We start from the raw sequence: 17,105 nt of genomic DNA on the forward strand, positions 1-17,105 counted from the left end.
GTCCTGAAGTAAACTCATCCCTCCTATTCAGGGCTGATCACATCATTGTCCCCTACACACCCCGAAAGTGAAGCACAGACATCACTATGGTGAACTGCATCACTAAAGCTTGCGCAACTGAACTTTTGAACTTCCCTATATCTCCTCAGAGTTATCCAATAGTACTCATTAATGCTACTTGAAAACAAACTATCTACAACAACACAGTAAATGTGTCACCTATCCATTCTTAAGGATTTCGTTGTTGTTGTTGCATTTCTAATTAATACAAATTATTTTAATTAATTTACTATGGAGCCCCTAAAGGGACATGGTGAAGGAAAAAATATGAGATGGGAGGAAAAATGATTTGTAATGGCTTTTGCGTTCTCTTACAAATGGTTTACGTTCCCCTGAGAAACTTTGCGTTCGCTCGCAAAGAACACAAAAGTTTTGCGAGCTAACGTAAAGTTTCTTGAAGAAACGCAAAAGCATTGAAATATATTTTTTTCCATCACCATGTCCCTTTGGGGCGAAAAAAAGAAAAAAAAGTCGCTGTTTGGATTTAAATAGGCAAATACTTAAGAGTCTATGACTGGATCATTATTGCTGTGATAACATCACAACACTTATTTCTATCAAGAGGAGCATCAATTTTTGGTCAAGATCTTGTACTGACAAATGCAAGACGTGAGCACTCTGTAAAGTCTCCTCCAGCACATCCCAAAGACTTTCAATGAATTTAAGGTCTGAACTCGTGTGTGAAAATGATTCTTCATGCTCCCTCACAACCAATCTTGAGCCTGATGAATCTTGACATTGTCATCCTGGAATACAGCTATGATGTGTCTTCCTACATGGTTGTTTAAGAAATGAAAAGCTACACACTCCATCAACTAGAGTTAGAAAAACTGTTGCCAAACATATAACATGCTAGAAACATAATAATCACTGCAATAATGATCCAGTCATAGACTCTTAAGCATTTGCCTATTTAAATCCAAACAGCGACCTTTTTTTTGGTCGGGCAGTGTACATTAGCATGGTGTAAATGTATGACTCCATTTTCATATTACTCTTGTGCGTCTGAGGCACCAGGGCCAGGGTACAGAAGGCACACAGCATATAAAACAATTAAGTTAGAGTTATAAAGCTGAGGAATGTCAGTATAATAAAGACTGACATATAAAGATCATTAAACTCACCTGGTATGTCCATCAGGTCATCCAAGCTGGGCTGCAGTGGTGTCAAACCAGGCTGGATCATATCTGCATTACTGGTGTACACTGAGACGACAGGAGTGAAACGAACTGTAAGGATGTGTGTGTGTGTGTGTAACACTGCTCTGATTGGAGGAGTTTGTGCATTTATTCTTTTAAAGTTCCTTGTTTTAGGGTGTGGTGTCCTTCCTGAATGCATTTTATAAACTCATGTGACTAAATTCTCCATCGTTAAAATCTCTCATTTATGATCCTAAAATGAAAACACTTTAAGTCAGGGCAAACATTATACACATTACAAACATTACACACTGAAAGATACCTATGTTGTGATATTCTTAAATCTGCCAGATATCCTTTTATTAAAAAAGCTGAACACCAAGATACAGTGACCAAAAAAATGAATTTGTTCAGTCAAGTGAACTTTTTGAAATTTCACTGTTACTGAAACTCACAAAGCTGATCTCGCTTAAAAGAATAGTTCATTCAATAATAAAAATTTGGTTTTCTTTTGCACATATTTCAAAATTGGCACAATAGCTATGTTTCCATCCACCTATTTTTATGCACATTTTGGGATATCGCATAAAAAAAAATAAAAAAAAAATGGCAAGATGTGAAAAAAAGAGCCACAGTTTCTTCCCTGACTGCAGAAACTTCCATTTTTATTACATATAATTTGTGCCAATTTTCCAGGAAATTATGATTTTGTTCTCTTGAACACATGGGATGGAAACGCTGCTTTATTCACAAATGTTTTAAGCGATATTCCAATTTTGGATGGAAACATAGCTAATGTTATTAATTATAAACCATGCATTGATATGTTAAACCTGTCACAATGCATCTTGACAGGCCAAGTTTTATAATATACATTAATTTTATGGGTTTGGAATGATATAAGGGTGAGTAAATAATTTTTGGATGAACTATCCCTTTATGTACTCACTGTTTTGGCGGTCTCCCATCCAGGGACTGGGTTTCTGGGTCATGGTGAACAATGTATCTGAGATGTCTGACAGGAAGCAATCCAAGTCAAACATGTGCACTTCCTCTGATGCCGTCTCAGGCTCTGGATAGATCTGACTAGTCCATTTCTCCAGTCCTGTTCTGCTGATAGGACTCTGTGGAGAAGAAACATTCAAGTCAGGAGGACGAAGGCTGCAGGGTGAAGCTAACGCTGAAGTTAGTTAGAATACGTATTTGATCACATTACTAACACTAAGAGCAATAGTAATATAAATGCTTGACTTAGCAAACACCACTGATAAATGTTTCCACATCTACATAAGGCTGAACATGTTTAACACCAAATTCATTTATAACTGCAGCTCAGATGGTTTCCTACAACATTCATATTTTAAAATAACTACATGCTGCAAAGGCTTATTCAAAAACAGAACCATTTTCTGTCTGAAGCCTGAAGTCAATGTATTGAAAATCCTGTCGAGAAATTAAATAGATTGTAATTTTACATACACATAAGCAAGAAATGAGAAGGAATACAAGACACAGTGGACATATTTTTAAAGTCAATCTTAAAATCAACATGAAAGGCATTTGCAAAAATATAGAAATACAGAAAATACAGAAATAATAACATCATTATAATAATAAAATAAATAGAAATGCACAATAAATATATAAAACGACCAAACAATAACATAAATAATATACAAGTAAATTAAAACAATAATATTCATGTTCAGTTGACAACATGAAATCCAAAATTGACCACTTATTTTTCATGTTTATCTGTGCATAGCTTTCTTCTTTTCTGTTAATTCATGTGCCATCATAATTTTTAATTAAACTCAGTCCAGTAGCGTTATTAATGTTAACTAAAAATAAAACCCTAACAAAACATTCTCATAAACAACTGAAATAAAACAAAATATTAAAAAGGCTAGTTGCCAAAGCAACATTTATTATTTTCATTTAGTAAAATAACTAAAAATAAACTAAAACTTAATAAAAACTATATTTGGCACATTTAAAAAAAAAAAAAAAAAATGACAAAAACAAATTTACTAAAACTTTAACTAAACATGAAAATATTCAAATAAAATCAAATTAAAATATTAACAAAAACTATAATACTAAAATTACACTTTCCTCCAGCAACCTGTACCTGGCAGCAATTAGCAAATGATTACGATCCAATTATCCAATCAATTCCCTACAGACAAAATCAAGCCCCGCCCTACATTTGTTTTTGTTCCAGAAGCCATTTCACTCGGATATACGGTACAATAGGGAAGAAAATACAACCACAATTCACGTTTCATGCCAACTTTATCCAAAGCCCACCTGGCCCAGAAGATGCCAAATATTAATTATTTCAGAAGTGGAGCAAGTTTTACATTTTGATAAAAAAATTACTTTAGAAAGGTCTTGCACTGATGAATCGTTCAAAATAAAACCAGAAACATGTATTGCGAAAGCAAATTGTTCATTTTAATATTGACTTTAACAAATTTACAAAGCAGTTACATGCACACAAACACTCAGATTTGACATTCTACTCACGGATTTTATTGGAAAAATCCCATCTGCATCTGTTATACCTGGAGAGCTGCTGTCTTGCTGAGTTTTCTACTCTGCAACGACTGAGGCTCGGCTCAGGCCGCATATTTATAGGAATACCCACAATCAGATGGCAGCGGCAATGATTACGTCTTTCCTGAAAACTACCTACGTTCCGTTTTCCACTTTCTTTTTTCTTACGCACAAGGGTGGCAAATTATAGTATTGGTGCTGGAGTGTGTTTGTGAGCAGAAATGATGTGTGTGTACGTGGGCCTCCGCGCTTACGTGTGAGGTCTTAATGACAGCAGTTTAACGTGAATGTGTAAAAGACAGGAACCCCTGCCTGATTCCATTATGTTTTCATTTCTCTGTCTTTTTTTCCCAGGTTTCTCCGTATCATTGAAGGCGAGTGGCTCTTTTGTTCCTGACCCAGTTCCCGCTGTCACACTCACGTGTGGAGGCCGAGAGCAAACTCACTGCCTCCTACTGGCACGCTGACACACTGCACCTCAACACCAGACTCTGCAGGGCAAACAGGGACATGACTACTTTCTGCCTAAGCAAGAGGCGTACAAATACAGCTCCATAGAGATGAATGGGAAAAAACTAACATCAGCAAAAAGGGAACGTTCTCTGAACTTTGACTAACATTCTGGCAAAGTTCTCTCAAAAGCCGCTTTTCCTCTGTCGGGCCGAACGGTTCTAAGAACGATAAGGAACTGTTATGGTTTTATTTCCCAGGATTGACCATATGCAAGGTTACTTCCTGGTTTTCGATAAGCCAGCTTGGGAATTTCCGGTGAACTGTTAGATGTCATTCTGTACATCGAAACAAAACCATCAATGGTTGACTTTTTAAACGTGGTGGTTGATTATGATTCACTTTTTTAACTTTAGTTAGTGTGTAATGTTGCTGTTTGAGCATAAACATCTGCAAAGTTACGATCAAAGTTCAATGCAAAGGGAGATATTTTCTTTTACAGAAATCGCTTTTTAAGGACTACAACAAACGGCTGGTAGGGACTACAACAGACTTCTTCCTGGGTTAGTGACATTACAAACCCTAACGTTTACATAAACCCCACCCCCGAGAACACACAACAAAGGGGGTGAGGCCATGTTGGGCTGCTTTAGAGAAGAGGAAGAGTTGTTGTAGTAGAGTGTTGTTGACATGCCGTCATTTTACGCCGGACTGCTTCACAGACGAGGGTCAATTCAACACTGGATTTGCACAAAAGATTAACATGACGGCACATGCTAGTCGAGGAGTTGAATCAACTCCACAGCAACTACATAAATTTATCCACTAACCATTCAGAAACGTCCAGTTTCATTCTAAAAGTTGTAACTTCTTCCTGAGTCTCTCCATCAGTGTCGACTCCGGTTTGAACAATGTAAGGCTGAACACCATTACGGACAATCCTCATTTTGGCTGCGTGAGATTCTCCAGCTTTGTTGTTGTTGAGCAACCGAAGCGCGAGCTGTTAAAGCTCCGCCCTCTTCTGGAAAGGGGGCCGGGAGCAGCAGCTCATTTGCATTTAAAGGGACACACACCAAAAAGGCGTGTTTTTGCTCACACCCAAATAGGGGCAAATTTGACAAGCTATAATAAATGATCTGTGGGGGATTTTGAGCTGAAACTTCACAGACAGATTCGGGGGACTTATGTTATATGTTAAAAGGGGCATAATAGGTCCCCTTTAATGTAGTACTGACACTAAAACTCTGTAAACTTGAATTTTTACTTTTAGGTGAACTATACACAATACTTATTGTCACTATCCACGATACCTATTGTTGCATTTTTGTATTGCGACATATTGTGACACCCCTGTAGGTTAGGGTTAGAGAACATTCAAAAGGAACATGTATTTTCCATAATGTTTTCATTATGATAAAATCGAATGTTTCATATAACCTACATTTTTAAAAACTGGACATTTTGAACGTTAAGAGAAGATTCAGAAATAATGTTTTCATAACTTAGCAAAACATTTTTAGAACGTCCTGTTAGCTGGCAAGTAAATTTTTAGAACGTCTTGTTAGCTGGCAAGTTTATATATATATATATATGTGAGGAAGATATAATATGTTCTTCCAGCAGTAGGGGGGAGCTGTGTTTCATTGTTTGATTGTTCCCTCTTTACATGGGTGGAGCTGTTGTTGGTCACAATGCTCTTCCTTTGTGACAAGGTAAGGAGGGTCTTCCCTGCTCTTCGTTATCTTATAAATGTATTTGATTATTTTGACCATCCGTGTTATATAAAGAGATATATTGTTGTTAGAGAGGTTTACTAACGTATATGTGCAGTTATTTTTGATGGATGGTTTCGTATTTCTGATATTATTTCATATGTTGTAAATTCCATGTGGTGGAGTATATTTTTCCTTATATTGTATTGTGTTCAAGGTTTATTTGTGTATTTTGTGGTTTGTATCATTTGTATTTTGCATATATTTTACATCTATCTTTAGTTTTTTGTATGTTGTTGTTTATTTTTCCTTAGTTTGCAACCATGTGATTGGCTGCAGCTACAGCTATTTTGCTGCCTGTTGTAATTTGATATATAATGTTTTGATGTTAATTTGGAATTAACACAATGCTCTTCCTTTGTGACAAGTGGCTGATGTGTACGAGACAAATAAAAAGAACGCTTCACTGCTGTGACACAACGATGGTCTTGGTGTCCTCCTCTTACACCCAGTATATCACACAACGCAGAGACATTTGGGGGAGCACACCAACGAAGAGGGTTACACATATATATATATATATATATATATATATATATATATATATATATATATATATATATATATATATATATATATATATATATAAAATTTCAAATAACTGTTTTTTTAAAAAGTTGTATTTTCAGCATCATTACTCTAGTCTTCAGTGTCACATGATCCTTCAGAAATCATTCTAATATGATGATTTGCTGCTCAAGAAACATTTCTGATTATTATCAATGTTGAAAAGTTTTCTGGATCTGTGATGAATAGAGTTCAAAAGAACATTTATTTAAAATATATACATTTTGAAATGTTACAAATGTCTTTACTGTCACTTTTGATCAATTTAATGCATCTTACCAGAATAAAATTATTCATTTCTTAAAAAAAAAAAAAAAAAAAAATGACTTGATTTTTAACAATAGTGTACATTGCAAACACCTTAATACAGTATATAAATATAATAGCCATTCAGCACCACGGCATATATATCAAAGTACCATGGTACAGTATTATCTGGAAGCGTCAACACTTTTATTTGTAAGCAAGGACTCACATCATCAATCAAATTCATATTCACAAAGCAGCACATGAATAAAAATGCATTTAAAAGAAGTACTGTGGATTCACATCTTGCAGTATGTGGGTCAGATTTGATTAAAGCCTGAATGTGCATTTCTTTGACGGCCTCATCGAACAGAAGGGAAGATTAGCACTTTAGTCACGAAAAGCAATCAAATGACTCATTTCTCACCCATACGAGGGGCTGTGACGCAAATAAACATGCGCATTTGCGTTTACTCACAAGGATGTTCTTTTTAATTTCTCGGCCAGCTGAGGGAATCAAAAACTAAGGGGCGACTATTAATAGAAGTGCACTGTGCAAACATGACCTGCACCACTAACCTACTAAAGTAAACACTACACTACTCTACCAGATCAATGATTTACACTAGACCACCGTCACAGCTGCATTATGGCCCATAGTCATGGAAGAGACCTTCAAAAATGTCCCCAATTAACAGAAGAAATAACAGGTGCGATTGGGTTGTGAAACAATGTGCATACCTGCAGAATCCAGAAGTGTTATGAACTTTAAAGTGGTCATGACAGATCCGATACCGTTGGCTGCTTCCTCTTTCAACTTTGCGAACTCTCTATTATGCCTTGTTTACGAAATAAAATGCTCCGAACAAACATATAATCCTCTGATGTGATCCAGGATGCCATTAAAATAAACCATCCACTTGTTTCTGACACTGTGATCGTTCTGAGATCTGTACAGAAACGCAAACAAGCGGCTTAAACTGGACGATTCAAAGAAAATGTTCTTTCACTCTTCCAATTGTCCTGTTGTCGACAGACTCAAGCGTGTGGAGTATGTCAGAAACTGAACACACATCTGTATACTGTATCAGCGTAGACAGCGTCAGTCATTATAATGACTTCAGAAACTGAACGCACATCTGTATGCTGCATCAGCGTAGACAGCGTCAGTCATTATAATGACTTCAGAAACTGAACGCACATCTGTATGCTGCATCAGCGTAGACACCGTCAGTCATTATAATGACTTCAGAAACTGAACGCACATCTGTATACTGCATCAGCGTAGACAGCGTCAGTCATTATAATGACTTCAGAGACTGAACGCACATCTGCAAAAAGTGAATTTTGCATAATAGGTCCCCTTTAAGCTATGAAACTTGCTGGATGTTTAATTGGTACAAAGACCTCTTATATGTCAAAAGATCAAGGACAATTTTATTTTTCATGTCATGACCACTTTAAAATATGATAAGAATATGCTGCTTCGTTTTGGTTAAACCCTCCAAAACAGTCAAAATGACCCCTCACATCTCTTAATACAGGATTTCCACACTTTTTGCGCTTTCAATTCATGTTTATAGGTCACTCAAACATCCTTACAAATGATTACTGGATAAGAATATTTGGAAAGTATTTTGAGTGAATAAATTTAAGCGATTACAATTATTACTGAACAAATGTCTCTAATAATATTTCTAATAATGTCTCTCTCTAATAATATTCCATGCTTACAGGTTTTACTCTACACAAACACTCACAAAAATCAATATCTGGCTAATTAGAATTTTCATAAATCAAATCAAAAATGGAAATTTTCATGACTTAGAATTAGAAATCATAGTTTTAAAATTCCCTGATATTTCCATGTTTTCCATGACCATGGGTACCCTGTTAATTATATTAAAACACCATTTGGTACTTAGTTTAATCAAAGTGACCTGACTTTACTGTATTTGGACTAATTTTAAAGGGACAGTTCACCCAGCAATGAAAATCTTGTTTCAAACCTCTGTGATTTTTGCACGACTAGAGACACTAGACGCAACTGCAAAACCAGACTTATTCCTGTCAATTATTGTATTAATATAATGTGATCTTACCTTCTGTAGCATGGACAGCAGATCTTTGTTCTTCTGAAGCTGAAAAATAAAATAAAATAAAATAAATCAGAAATAGCTGTTTCTTACAAATCAGACAGTAACTGGCCTTAAAATGCTGAATCTTATCTTATCTTATTTTAGTGATGGGTCAATACCTGAGAATTTTTAGGATCTGGTTTTGTTCACTTTGTCAGGGTGCCTGGGGTCAGGGATTTTAATGGCCCTTCCTGTGAATACTGAACTTTGGGTTCTTGACCCAAAGTTACTCCTAGAGTTTTGCAACAGTATCCCAACAGAGTGGGAAAAATGTAGTGTTATATTACCAGCTCTGGTCTGGTACCTTCAGAAGCACAACTGCATTACATATTTTGTATTAAAAGCTAATTTCAGGAAGTAATGGGCACATTTTAGAAATCACATATAACTTTTTTGAAGATGTCTACAATCATGTCAGTCATTTTATGGTGGGATTATTGGGGTGATAAATTGATGTATCATCCAGAATGAAAAAAATCAAACCACATTTGGCCATTCAGAGACTATCAGATAATGCTTGGCAAATTAACAGGAAAGCTATCTGTTGCCAAATACTTTAGTGAATACTGAGTAAATATTGTGTGCAAAATGACCATTTATTTATTTTCAGCAACTGTATGTACATCTCACATGATGTATTATATATTTTGGCATTATATTGGTCGTTTATCAATCTGCAATTGAAAATAATCATATTAGTTGACCTAGTGATGGGCAGTATGACCAAAAATCTGTATCACAGTATTTTTTAAGATTCTGGCGGTTTCACTGTTTTTTAATGACTGGAACTTTGATTATAAGATTAACCGATGTAGCGCCTATCATACACAATTGAGCCATTATATTCGGTCAGTTACTCACTCTTTTCTTATAGTAAATCCTCCATTTATGATATTCTTTTATCACCACCTCTATCCGTCTCTTCCAGTAGCTTCCCTCCAGAACAATCGCCTGTAAATGCCACAAATAAACATGTGCCAAACATTAAAATCTTCTCTTCTATACAGAAATGTATTTAAGGATTCAGGTCTGTCCTTGAGATTGGACTCACCTCAGGTTTGCCGTGGGCATCCGCCTCCGAACCCTCCAGCGGTGTGACAAATCCACACACAGGGTTCTTCCTTTTCTCCACATCTAAAGCAATTTAAAGGGGTCCCTGATTATGATTTCACTTTTTTATCTTTAGTTAGTGTGTAATGTTGCTGCTTGAGCATAAACAACATCTGCAAAGTTACGACGCTCAAAGTTTAATGCAAAGGGAGATATTTTCTTTTACAGCTTTTTAAGGACTACAACAAATGGCTGGTAGGGACTACAACGAGCTTCTTCCTGGGTTGGTGACATCACTAACCCCAAAATGTACATAAACCCCGCCCCCGGGAACACGCAACAAAGGGGGTGAGGCCATGTTGGGCTGCTTTAGAGAAGAGGAAGATATATGTAGATAAAGCTGGACGTTCTTATATATCCAAATTTATACAAAGAGCTGGACGATAACAGTTACATTTTGTGCCAAAAAAAAAAATAAATAAAAAATCAGGCAGTTTAGATTTGTTCTGAATCTGTAATATATATTGCTTTATGTGAGTTTACTGCATGTAATATGCAGATAAAGTTATATATAACATATATTGGGAGCTGTGCAATAATACAGTTTACATTTTACAACATAAACAATCACACAGCCGAGATTTGATACACAGCGAACACATACTGAAGGATGTTTTTCCAAATCAACAGGTTAGAAAAACACTTTTACATGAGAAATGATGTAAACTGTGAGTAAGAGTAACATTAAGTAAATCAAGACTAGAAATGAGATCAAGAGACTCACATTGAATGAACCAGGCCCTCCAAATGCCATTATTCAGCCGGATTTTATCCCTCCACAACAACCTCAAACCTTTGAAAGACTTCCACTTTGGAGACACAATCTTCCCACTGAGAAGAAACACAAACATCAGTGAAATCAACACATTAGATGCCATTTTATTTGTATGCTGCACCATAATGCTAGCCTAGTAAATGTAAACAACATAAATGAACTGAATAAACTTTGTTTGAGACTAAGACACAATGGCGAACAATGGCGAAATCTTCCCTTTTCACCCTGCTGGCTCTGTATAAACATGCTTTTTCCATCCAACAGGCACAAACTGTGTTTGCGGCCGGAATAATTTCATCAGTCTAATGCGGTGGCGACACAGCTTCCCATTATCTGACAACACTTTACACCATTTACTGAAGGCTCTAGTGCACTTAATCTCTAAAAACAAGAGGCAAGTGAACTAAGAGTGTTGTGTTCACTCTGTTGCTAAGAGTCCAGTGAGAATGATTGCTAAAATGTGGGATCTGGCTTGAAGGCTACCAGACAAACAACACCGATACAACGTCATTGAGCAGAAGGAAATAAAATAAAATACATGTTCCTTCTTCCTGTATATGTGCTTTCTAGGATACACCTGAGTGCAGCTGTGTAGTAAAACAACAACAGCGGTAAAATATTTACTTCCAAAACTTTTCTGTCAGCTGAACACCTTTGACCTAAAATATTCATATGAATCCCCCCTGAAATTTTAAGTTAATACTTTAATAATTAAACAACGCTTTCACACGTTCACGGTTCTTTGATGCCGGTTAATGGTCACATGAAATGTTGGTAAACAAATAAAATATTTTTTTTACTCAGACGTTTTATTTTACATTTCTTAAATTTTAACTGTACATTTTGTTTATTTAATTCATCGAATTAAACCCCCTGCAGTTCCCGCTCAAACTATGGAAGCTTGTTTCTGCCAGGAAATAAAAAAATAAAAAAGGTAATTGTGACTTTTTATCTCACAATTCTGACTTTTTTTTCCTCAGAATTGCGAAATATACACTCAAAATTGCCAGTTATAAAGTCAGAATTACGAGATACAAAATCAGAATTGTGTGATATTAAGTCAGTTTATATCACTTAATTCTGACTTTGTAAGACACAATTGCGAGTTTAAATCATGCAGTACTGACTTAGAAAAAAGTCAAAATTGTGAGATATAAAGTCAGAATTGTCTGATTAAAAACTCGCAATTGCACGAAAAAAGTCAGAATTGCAACTATATCATGCAATTTTATCACACAATTATGAGTTTAAATCTCGCATTTCTGAGAAAAAAAGTCCGAATTGTGAGACAAACTCGCAATTGCGTGTTATAATGTGCAATTGTGAGATATAAAGTCAGAATTACGAGATATAAAGCCGGAATTGCGTGATATAAAGCCGGAATTGCGTGATATAAAGCTGGAATTGCGTGATATAAAGCCAGAATTGCGAGATATAAAGAGGGAATTGCGTGATATAAAGCCGAAATTGCGAGATATAAGGCCGGAATTGCGTGATATAAAGCCAGAATTACGAGATATAAAGCCGGAATTGCGTGATATAAAGCCGGAATTGCGTGATATAAAGCCAGAATTGCGTGATATAAAGCCAGAATTGCGTGATATAAAGCCGGAATTGCGAGATATAAAGCCGGAATTGCGAGATATAAAGCCAGAATTAAGAGATATAAAGCCGGAATTGCGTGACATAAAGCCAGAATTGCGTGATATAAAGCCAGAATTGTGTGATATAAAGAATTGCGTGATATAAAGCCGGAATTGCGTGATATAAAGCCAGAATTGCGTGATATAAAGCCAGAATTGCGTGATATAAAGCCGGAATTGCGTGATATAAAGCCGGAATTGCGTGATATAAAGCCAGAATTGCGAGATATAAAGCCGGAATTGTGAGATATAAAGCCGGAATTGCGTGATATAAAGCCAGAATTGCGTGATATAAAGCCGGAATTGCGTGATATAAAGCCGGAATTGCGTGATATAAAGCCAGAATTGCGAGATATAAAGCCGGAATTGTGTGATATAAAGCCGGAATTGCGAGATATAAAGTCAGAATTGCGTGATTTATAGTCAGAGTTCTGTGATATAAAGCCAGAATTGCATGATATAAAGCCGGAATTGCGTGATAAAAAGCCAGAATTGCGTGATATAAAGTCAGAATTGTGAGATATAAAGTTAATTGCGTGATATAAAGCCAGAATTGCAAATTATAAAGTCAGAATTGCGTATTTAAGTCAGAACTGCGAGATAAAAAAAAAAAGAAAAAAAAAAAAAATCACAATTACAATCACAATTTTTTTTTTTTTTTCCCAGTGGCAGAAACAAGCTTCCATAAGAAACCCTGCTCTATATTAAAAATTAAAAAAAAATAATAATAAAAAAAGAAAACACTTTATTTTTGTTAGATGTTCTGAAGAAAATGTAAATCTGTGCCTGCAAAACTCTATGGTGGCATTGTTTAATATATAGGGTTGGAGGATTGTGCAAAACATTAACCCTAAATATGATCAATATAGTAAAGCTTGCTTTAACTACTGTAGCACAAATGATACCAGAGAATAATCAAACAGTGTTTTTATGGCGCAATATCTTTATATCACTGTCCAGTTACAACAGTTATAATGCTATTGTCATATGTCGTGATATGAGTAGATGTCTTTGATAGCTTTTCTAAGCTGGCATGATTTCTCATTTCATTTGACGTCAGGTCATTGCCATGTCATAAACTGCTACTGCTGTCTCACGGCCAAAGTCATACTGTCGTTGCATCACTATATATTTCTAACAGATAGTGTGTAGAAGTTTCTCCAGGACTTTTGGCAAAGTGTGTCATGAATAATGAATGTTTTAAGTAAATGCAACAATACAAAACCTTAAAGATAAGTCTTTAAAATTATCAAATTACCTCATTATAGGCTGTGTAACACCAGCATACCAACAAAAACACTTTAAAAATAGGCTCAAAGTTTTTAATGGCCTACATGCCAACCTAGAAAAGGTTTAAAGCAGGATTGCCTAAACAAATAAGACATTCAAGATTCTGGACAGAGGTGAGACAGCTAAAAAATACAGTGCTGTCTGTGTGTTGCATCATTTTGGGTTAAGAAAGAAAATCTGCGTATGTTTTGGAGAAAGTGGTGTGGGTTTTCTCTACCCTCGTTATTCTGCAACTCTCACCTCATTTGTCTTCCAACTACTATCAAAGTCCAGATGAGTTTTTTTTTTTTTTTTTTAACTCAGTCAAGGATTTCACATCGGTTTCAAAAGCAAGACTCTCTCAAAATTTCAGTTTCTTACTGTGGTGAAACTTTATTAACTTGCATTAAAATTTAATAATATATTATAAGGCTGTCAATAATAATTATTTTGGTTATTGAGTAATCAGTCGATTATTTTGACGATAATTAATCTTTCTTCGAGTAATTAATCGTCAAAAATAATCAACTGATTAATTAATCGCTCCCAAATGCACGTTATTTGAAACCCAAACAAACAGCACATGCAGAGTCTGAGTTCATTTACTGAGATGTCTGAAGAAACACGTAATCTGCACGCATGTAAATTATTAAAGCGTTGCGCTTCACCCTGAAAACTGCAGCGCATTTATTTATTTAACTGAATCGCAGCCTTTGTGATTTCACAATAGCACTCTGCAATATTATGATTTTTAAATGGTTTTTATCTATTGTGCAGCCTTTGAAAACTGTCTAGTAATGCGGTTTATGGATTCTCGTCCGTGAAATGAGCCACTTCCGGTATTTTGCCAGTTAATCGACACAGGTAAACTGCAATGGAGTATTTTTTAAAATCGAGTACTCAAATTTAGTCGAGGAATCGTGACAACCCTTACTATAAAGACCATTAGTAGTACATTCAAACCTTATTCATTCACTCATTTTCATATTAGCATTACGTAATTCTTATTAATGACGATTAAAGTTATTATAGTGCACGCTTGGAATAAACATCACTGGAATTGGATTACCTAAACAGAATTATGTTTTCATTTACAAATAGTTTAACATGTAAACATTACCGTGAGATGAATTTCTCTTAAATGTAAATAATATGCACTTTAATGGTTATACAGTTATGTAAACATTGCAGCGAGGAATCTGTAATGGTTTTATAGTAATATATGCATTGCAGTGAGGTAAAAATTTAAGTTAAATTGTAATTTATCTGCAGTTTAGATGTTTTATAACAATACAAACACTGCCATCAGCTGAATTTGACTTAAAATAGAACTTATATGCCAGTTTTGTAAACATTGCAGTGTGGTATAAGTTAAACTGTAATAATTTATCTTTGACAGTTATTGCAGTTAGGTAAAATTTAAGTTAAATTGTAATTTAACTGCAGTTTAGACGATTTATAATAATATTAACATTGCCATCAGGTGAATCTGACTTAAAATAAAAGTTATATGCGCCGTTTTACAGTTCTGTAAACATTGCAGTGAGGTATAAGTTCAACTGTAGTAACTTATCTGTAACGTTATCTGCAGTTTAGATGTTTTATAACAATATAAACACTGCCATCAGCTGAACTTGACTTAAAATGGAAGTTATATGCGATGTTTTACAAGTTACGTAAACATTGCAGCGAGGTATAAGTTCAACTGTAGTAATTTATCTGTAATGGTTATTGCAGTGAGGTAAAATTTAAGTTAAATTGTAATTTACTGCAGTTTAGACGATTTATAATAATATAAACACTTGCATCAAGTGAATTTGAGTTAAAATATCAGTTACATACACTGTTTTACAGTTACGTAAACATTGCAGTGAGGTTTAACTTCAACTGTAGTAATTTATCTGTAATGGTTTTATAGTAATATATGCAATGCTGTGAGGTAAAATTTAAGTTAAATCTGCAGTTGAGATGTTTTATAACAATATAAACACTGCCATCATCAGAATTTGACTTAAAATTACAAATGACTTATTTCTAGCTTCTGACCAAGGCTGTATCTCAATACTAGTGTTACTTGATCTTAGTGCTGCGTTTGACACTATAGATCATAAAATACTCCTAGATCGACTACAAAATTACACTGGTATTCAGGGACAGGCATTAATGTGGTTTAGGTCTTACCTGTCGGACCGTCACAATTTTGTCTATTTAAACGGGGAAAAATCTAAGATAACGACAGTAAATTATGGAGTGCCGCAAGGATCTGTGTTAGGCCCTCTGCTATTTTCAATATACAGGTGCTGGTCATATAATTAGAATATCATCAAAAAGTTGATTTATTTCACTAATTCCATTCAAAAAGTGAAACTTGTATATTATATTCATTCATTACACACAGACTGATATATTTCAAATGTTTATTTCTTTTAATTTTGATGATTATAACTGACAACTAAGGAAAATCCCAAATTCAGTATCTCAGAAAATTAGAATATTACTTAAGACCAATACAAAGAAAGGATTTTTAGAAATCTTGGCCAACTGAAAAGTATGAACATGAAACGTATGAGCATGTACAGCACTCAATACTTAGTTGGGACTCCTTTTGCCTGAATTACTGCAGCAATGCGGCGTGCCATGGAGTCGATCAGTCTGTGGCACTGCTCAGGTGTTATGAGAGCCCAGGTTGCTCTGATAGTGGCCTTCAGCTCTTCTGCATTGTTGGGTCAGGCGAGTTTGCTGGCCAATTAAGAACAGGGATAGCATGGTCCATAAACCAGGTACTGGTAGCTTTGGCACTGTGTGCAGGTGCCAAGTCCTGTTGGAAAATGAAATCTGCATCTCCATAAAGTTGGTCAGCAGCAGGAAGCATGAAATGCTCTAAAACTTCCTGGTATACGGCTGCGTTGACCTTGGACCTCAGAAAACACAGTTGACCAACACCAGCAGATGACATGGCACCCCAAACCATCACTGACTGTGGAAACTTTACACTGGACCTCAAGCAACGTGGACTGTATGCCTCTCCTCTCTTCCTCCAGACTCTGGGACCATGATTTCCAAAGGAAATGCAAAATTCCTTTGGAACCACTCAGCAGCAGTCCAGTCCTTTTTGTCTTTAGCCCAGGCGAGACGCTTCTGACGCTGTCTGCTGTTCAAGAGTGGCTTGACACAAGGAATGCGACAGCTGAAACCCATGTCTTGCATACGTCTGTGCGTAGTGGTTCTTGAAGCACTGACTCCAGCTGCAGTCCACTCTTTGTGAATCTCCCCCACATTTTTGAATGGGTTTTGTTTCACAATCCTCTCCAGGGTGCGGTTATCCCTATTGCTTGTACACTTTTTTCTACCACATCTTTTCCTTCCCTTCGCCTCTC

At 35.7% G+C, this 17,105-nt stretch overlaps 1 protein-coding gene across 1 annotated transcript in view; it reads right to left on the bottom strand.

Moving 5' to 3' along the window:
- LOC127513076 (carbohydrate-responsive element-binding protein) overlaps nucleotides 1-17,105 on the bottom strand; it is a 34,015-nt gene that overhangs the window by 13,334 nt on the left and 3,576 nt on the right. Inside the window, exons 2-7 of the mRNA XM_051894600.1 lie at nucleotides 10,766-10,872; nucleotides 9,983-10,065; nucleotides 9,793-9,882; nucleotides 8,896-8,934; nucleotides 2,149-2,323; nucleotides 1,185-1,265 (exon numbers count right to left, since the gene is read on the bottom strand). Of these exons, the coding sequence (XP_051750560.1) occupies nucleotides 1,185-1,265; nucleotides 2,149-2,323; nucleotides 8,896-8,934; nucleotides 9,793-9,882; nucleotides 9,983-10,065; nucleotides 10,766-10,872 (575 nt within the window). The remainder of the gene's footprint in view (nucleotides 1-1,184; nucleotides 1,266-2,148; nucleotides 2,324-8,895; nucleotides 8,935-9,792; nucleotides 9,883-9,982; nucleotides 10,066-10,765; nucleotides 10,873-17,105) is intronic.

This window comes from Ctenopharyngodon idella, chromosome 5 (assembly GCF_019924925.1).
Source record: "Ctenopharyngodon idella isolate HZGC_01 chromosome 5, HZGC01, whole genome shotgun sequence".
In the NCBI taxonomy this organism is placed as follows: Eukaryota; Metazoa; Chordata; class Actinopteri; order Cypriniformes; family Xenocyprididae; genus Ctenopharyngodon; species Ctenopharyngodon idella.